Source organism: Mastomys coucha, unplaced genomic scaffold (assembly GCF_008632895.1).
Source record: "Mastomys coucha isolate ucsf_1 unplaced genomic scaffold, UCSF_Mcou_1 pScaffold13, whole genome shotgun sequence".
Taxonomy (NCBI): Eukaryota; Metazoa; Chordata; class Mammalia; order Rodentia; family Muridae; genus Mastomys; species Mastomys coucha.
The window spans coordinates 76,517,914-76,523,293 of NW_022196895.1; the positions used below are offsets into that span (position 1 = coordinate 76,517,914).

General features: G+C 51.0%; 1 protein-coding gene across 2 annotated transcripts in view; it reads right to left on the minus strand.

Moving 5' to 3' along the window:
- Positions 1–1,696: 1,696 nt before the first annotated feature.
- Atp9b (ATPase phospholipid transporting 9B (putative)) overlaps positions 1,697–5,380 on the minus strand; it is a 203,146-nt gene continuing 199,462 nt past the window's right edge. Inside the window, exons 29-30 of one of the 2 annotated variants that reach the window (XM_031366141.1) lie at positions 3,528–3,560; positions 1,697–2,817 (exon numbers count right to left, since the gene is read on the minus strand). In XM_031366141.1, the coding sequence (XP_031222001.1) occupies positions 2,681–2,817; positions 3,528–3,560 (170 nt within the window). In that variant the 3' untranslated portion in view covers positions 1,697–2,680. The remainder of the gene's footprint in view (positions 2,818–3,527; positions 3,561–5,380) is intronic. The other variant, XM_031366142.1, reaches the window with a different exon arrangement.

Consider the following 5,380-nt stretch of genomic DNA (forward strand, 5'->3'; position numbering starts at 1 on the left):
AGGTGGTGCAGCACCTGGTCTTTCTACTCCAGTCTCTTTGCAGGACTCTGAGCATTGCAGGAAGGAACCAATGGGTGTTTACACAATCTGTTAGGGTTCTGTGGGATCCACAGGCTTCATAAGTGTTAGAAGAAAAAGCATGGTGGTTCCTAGGCTGTTAAGAAATGTTAAGACGTCATGAAAAGTCCATTCACTCACCTGACCATCTAGCCACCCAGCATTCACCCACCTACCTGTCTATACCCATCTGTTTAGCTACACATCTATTTACCTATTTGCTTATTCATTTATTCACCTACTGGACTGGTCATCCATCCATCCACACACCCACCCGCCCACCCGCCTACCCATGCATCTGGCCACCTGTCCACAGCTCCCTCACTCTTCCCAGTGTTCGCCCACCATGACTGACTCCTTGGCCTTCCTGTACCACTCTCCTGCAGCTCTGCTCCACTATTCTGCACTCTGCTTCCACTCATCTGTTCCTCTGTCCTAATGCTACTTCCTCCTTGGCATGAATGGATCTTTTCTGGTCTTGGTTCAGCTCTACCTCTCCGGGGAGTTTCTCTGTTGTTATCTGTCCTGTCAGTGTCCCTGCATACACATTTTTATGTATAATGAGCAAGGCTGTATCTACCATATCATATGTGTACTGGAGGAACCTGGGAAGGTTTCCTGTTTTGGAGTTTCCAATGGGGATGCAGGCTGAGACCAAGCCCAGGCCCCTTGCCTGATCCAGAGGCCCCTTTATGGCAGAGACGGCCTGCAGGAGACACAGAAGCCCTGTGGGGGCTGGAGAGTGCGCACCAGCAGGCAAGCGTGTCCATGAGAATCTCTGGAGGCAAGAAAGCTCTAGAATTTGAAACTACTCCCAACAAGGTTGTTTCAGAAGCCAGTAGGAACACAGCGCTGCCCCTCAAGGTGGCTCTTTCCCCTGACACTTGACAAGCTACTTTGTAGGACTGAGCTAGATCTGATCCTTTATTCAGCAGTTGCTTTCTTCAGCCCTTCTGAGTTACTGTGTGCCAGGCGTCTGTACAAGGCTTCCTCCCATCCTTGTCTCATTTGATCCAACAGCGGCATCCTGAGGGGGGCATGATGCTTACTTCATGGATGAGAAGCCCCACTGGCTGCCTCTAACCAGGACTTGGTGCATCTCAACTTCCGAAGTCTTAAAGCCTGACTACTTCTCCTGTTCCATATCCACCACCGTGGGAAGGCCTGTGCATCGAAGCCGCTGTGCACCAAAGCCGCTGTGCACCAAAGCAGCTGAACCGCAGAGGTTCAGGGGATTGTTTATGGAGGCTTTCTGCAACTCTTGGCAAGCATGCTGGTTAGCTTCCCATGTGAGTTGCATTTCTAACCAGCATACAGGTGGAGTGAGTGATCTGTACTCAGTCTACGCCTTGACCCAAGCATTGTGCCCTTGGCTCATGGCCTTCTGGCATTTCCTTAATTCATGCTGTATCAATGAGGGGATGGGGACATCACAAAGTCATGTCAGATATGCTGGTCAGACACCTCGGGGCTCCCTCTTTTAGAAGGAAGAAAACCTGCCTGTGAACTGACAGCAAACAGTGACACCTTGTGGAGGATATAAGAAACAGCTTTTCTGGTCGCAATTGTGTCTGGAAAGGGAATATGCTCAAGCATCCAGAGGTTCCTAACTGAGAACAAAGGCACTCAAAAGGCACTGTGGGGATGAGTGAGGACGCTTTATTTGCTCACAGGAGCTTGGTGGAGGGTCTTGCACACACTCATGGCCTGTTAAGGCAATCTCCTCAGGGATCCACTCACACAGCTTGTGCTTCCCCAAGGGTTTCGGGGTCTTAGTGGCACACATTTGAGGGGAAGTGAAACTGAAGAGCACAGGCATATCCAAAACACTAGTGCAAAGGAGACGCCCACAGTCTGCTTTCGTGTGTGAAGAGCGGAGGCCAAGAGGTCCACTGTGTGACGGGCACACACTGTACAGTGCAGAGCTGCACGCACAATGCCTGGGGCTAACTCTAAGGCCAGAATTTCTCTAAAGAGCTCCCATGAGCCCTCAGTGCAGCCTTCGACAGAGGCTCTGCTGTCACAGGCTCAGATGAGGGCCGGGAGTCTAAGCACATGGACTAGGGACTCCTACTCAGGAAGCAAAGCATTGTGGTTGGTACTGTGGCCGCACAGGATGGCCGAGTTCTACGTACACAGCTCCGAGTGTGGTTTGACAGGTATAAAATGCATCAGCTAACAGCAGTGCCTTGAGGAATGGTTTACATTCATAGCTGCAACGGAATCAGGACAGCAGAAGTGTCACCGCTTGGCCACCTAGGCTTGTGTGTTTGTGGTGTCCACTGAAAAACAAAACTGCATCAGAAGAGGAGTGTGCCCATGGCGGAGGGTGGTCTAGTAGGCCCACTGTCTCCTGAGGTGCATGGGCATGTGCAGGCATGGCATCTGTGGTCTGATCAGAATGGCTTTCTACAGTACACTACTGCAGAAATTACACTTCTGGCGCTCAGGAGCAAAGGCTGCCCAGCTGTACCGAGGCTGTCACCTCCTTTCAGTAGCTGTTCAGGCTGCTTCAGCACAGACACTAGCGAGCAGGGCCAGGTGAGCTCAGCCCTCAGCCCGCCAGCACTGCCACTCCCTCATGCTGCCAGCGCACGAGTCTCTCCCTGGCCTCATGCCATACTCAGGAGGACAGCTTGGAGTAGCTGGGAGGGGACAGCTTTCTCTTCAAGTACTTCAGCACGTAGAGTGGGAGGCAGCTGACCACAGTGATAGCTGACACTTTCCACAAGAAGGTCACGGTTGTGATGAAGGCAACATCTGTCAGGAGGAGGTAGAGGAGAATGAGAGCCAACTACAGGAGCCCCCAGCCCCTAAGGTCATAGCCAGAGCCCAGATTGAGCCCCCTCAGGATCCCCAGAGCCATTTGCTCCATTATGGCTGTGCGACACAGGCCTGTCCTTGACCTCAGCTGTTCAATGTGTGCTTCTCTCAACAGTGAGCCCAGCCTGGCACTGGGAAACACTTGCACAGGACTTGCACACAACCAGCAGGCAGACAGTACTGCAGTATGGTCTACAGGACATTGCCTTGCTGCTCAGAGGACGCAGGCTCACTTTCTGTTAACTAGGCCACAGGCGCCCTTATGTGCAAGCCTAATGCAAGCTCAAGAGCCTCCAAAGTGCAGAGACCCAGACTGCTGTGAGCAGACACGCTGAGAGAGCCCCTGCGTCCACAGTCATTGTCTCACATCGGGGACTGGAGCAGGCTGTGCTTGTGCACAGCTGGAAGGAGCCTCTTAGGGAAGGATAGCAGGCTAGACCCCAGACCTCCCTCGCCTAGCTACACAGCACCTAGCACACTGTAGGAGGTGACTCAGGGCGGGCTCAAGAGGCTTCACTGAGATGACAAGTGCCAAGTTAGAGGAAGATCGGTTTTTATTTAAAATTTTAAAGAATTAGGTTAGCATGCTTATCAATGCTAGTTTGCTAAATTTCTATACTCTGAAAGGGAATAATAACTTTACCTACCTAAGAAAGCGCCAAAAGATACTCTGCCTATACCTGTGCCAAGAGAAAACATGAACAAGGCAGATGAAGGACAGATTAGAAGAGGCTCAGACATTTTAAGTGGTTAGTTAGCTACTGATTAGAGAAATGCATTAAAAAGCAGTAGAATGTTATGTTAGTGTGGAATGCACTCGTAGTTGGGGGTTTAACCCTTCTATTGCCTGCTGCCATATAATCTTTTAAAAGGAATGATGATGTAACAATTATGTCACTGTAACTTGGAAGCAAATACCCAGACACATTCCCTGAATCTGCGCTTGTGTCTAAGAGTGTCCACTTTAGAACTCTGCTTCACCTGAGCAGCTTCAGGGCTTCTAATACCTGCCCCCATGCCTGAGACCTGTTCTGTGCAGTATGGCCTGGCAGGGGGCAGAGAGCATCAGCTGGAATCTGCAGAAGAGACATGGGGACAGAGACAACCACCCTGCCTAGGGTCCTGTGACAGGCTGTTTGGTGTCACTTGTGTAACTCCCATTTACAGAATCCACTGTGTGCCTGCGTATGACAGTAGTGAACTATAGAATGATCATTTGTTTCTAGCCCTATTGTTCTGACTGTCTGTGTACAGTGATAGACACATGCTGAAACTGAAGGCCATAAAAACCAAGCCTTTCCCTCTAGGAAAATGTGCTTCATACCACACTCCAGAGAAGAGGAATGGTGAGGTTCTCATTTGAAGCCCTTTCTTACATGTCAGCTATGCCATGCTTCCTTTAATGCACAGCTTATTCTTCCCATTTCCCATCTGTATCACTCCCTGCCTGGTCTAAAGAGTGATGGCAACTGAACTCACTCACTGTGGCTTTGATCCAGGGCCTGGAGTGGCTTTGTATTCACACTTATCACCCCAAGTCACAGTGTCTCCATGTGACGTGCAGGGTCCACAGGAATGTGACTAGCTTGTAAGGACAACTGTTCAGGATGAAAACTGTTGCTGCTGTCATGGGTGTGAAGAACATAAGAGGAACATGTAAAGGTTTCTCCTTTTTGAGGCCCAGGGCCTTTCTTTTTAGATCAAGAAGTACACTGTCTGGCTTTGAGGCAGCTAGAAGAATGTCCAGCACAGGTGCACTGAGCATGGCCACACTCTGCTGGGACTTTCCGTAGTCCAGGAGCCTGTGTGGCCTCACTCTCAGATGAGCACATCATCCTCTTGTCAGCCATGCTGACCAGGTTGATCTGCTCTGGCTTCTTCCATTCTTAGCCTCTGGCTGGGGAAGAAGAGTGACAGAACCTAGCGGTGCATAACAGTGTGGGCCAGGAGAGGTCAAACCAGTGCTAAGGGGCACGGAAGGGCAGAGGAGTGTAGGTTCTCAGATGGGGAACTCCTGAAGAAATCCAGCACACTTCACTTAGGATTTTTTTTCTTAGGAAACTGAGCTGAGGGAAGCACGGTAGTCCCAAGGCCTCCTGGCAAGTCATTGTGAGCTGGGTGGGGAAGCAGGCACTAGTCCTTCCTAAGTCACTGTGAGCTGGGTGAGGAAGCAGGCACTAGTCCTTCCTAAGTCACTGTGAGCTGGGTGGGGAAGCAGGCGCTAGAGTCCTTCCTAAGTCACTGTGAGCTGGGCGAGGAAGCAGGTGTTAGACCTTCCTAAGTCACTGTGAGCTGGGTGGGGAAGCAGGCGCTAGTCCTTCCTAAGTCACTGTGAGCTGGGTGGGGAAGCAGGCGCTAGTCCTTCCTAAGTCACTGTGAGCTGGGTGAGGAAGCAGGCGCTAGACCTTCCTAAGTCACTGTGAGCTGGGTGAGGAAGCAGGCGCTAGTCCTTCCTAAGTCACTGTGAGCTGGGTGGGGAAGCAGGCGTTAGACCTTCCTA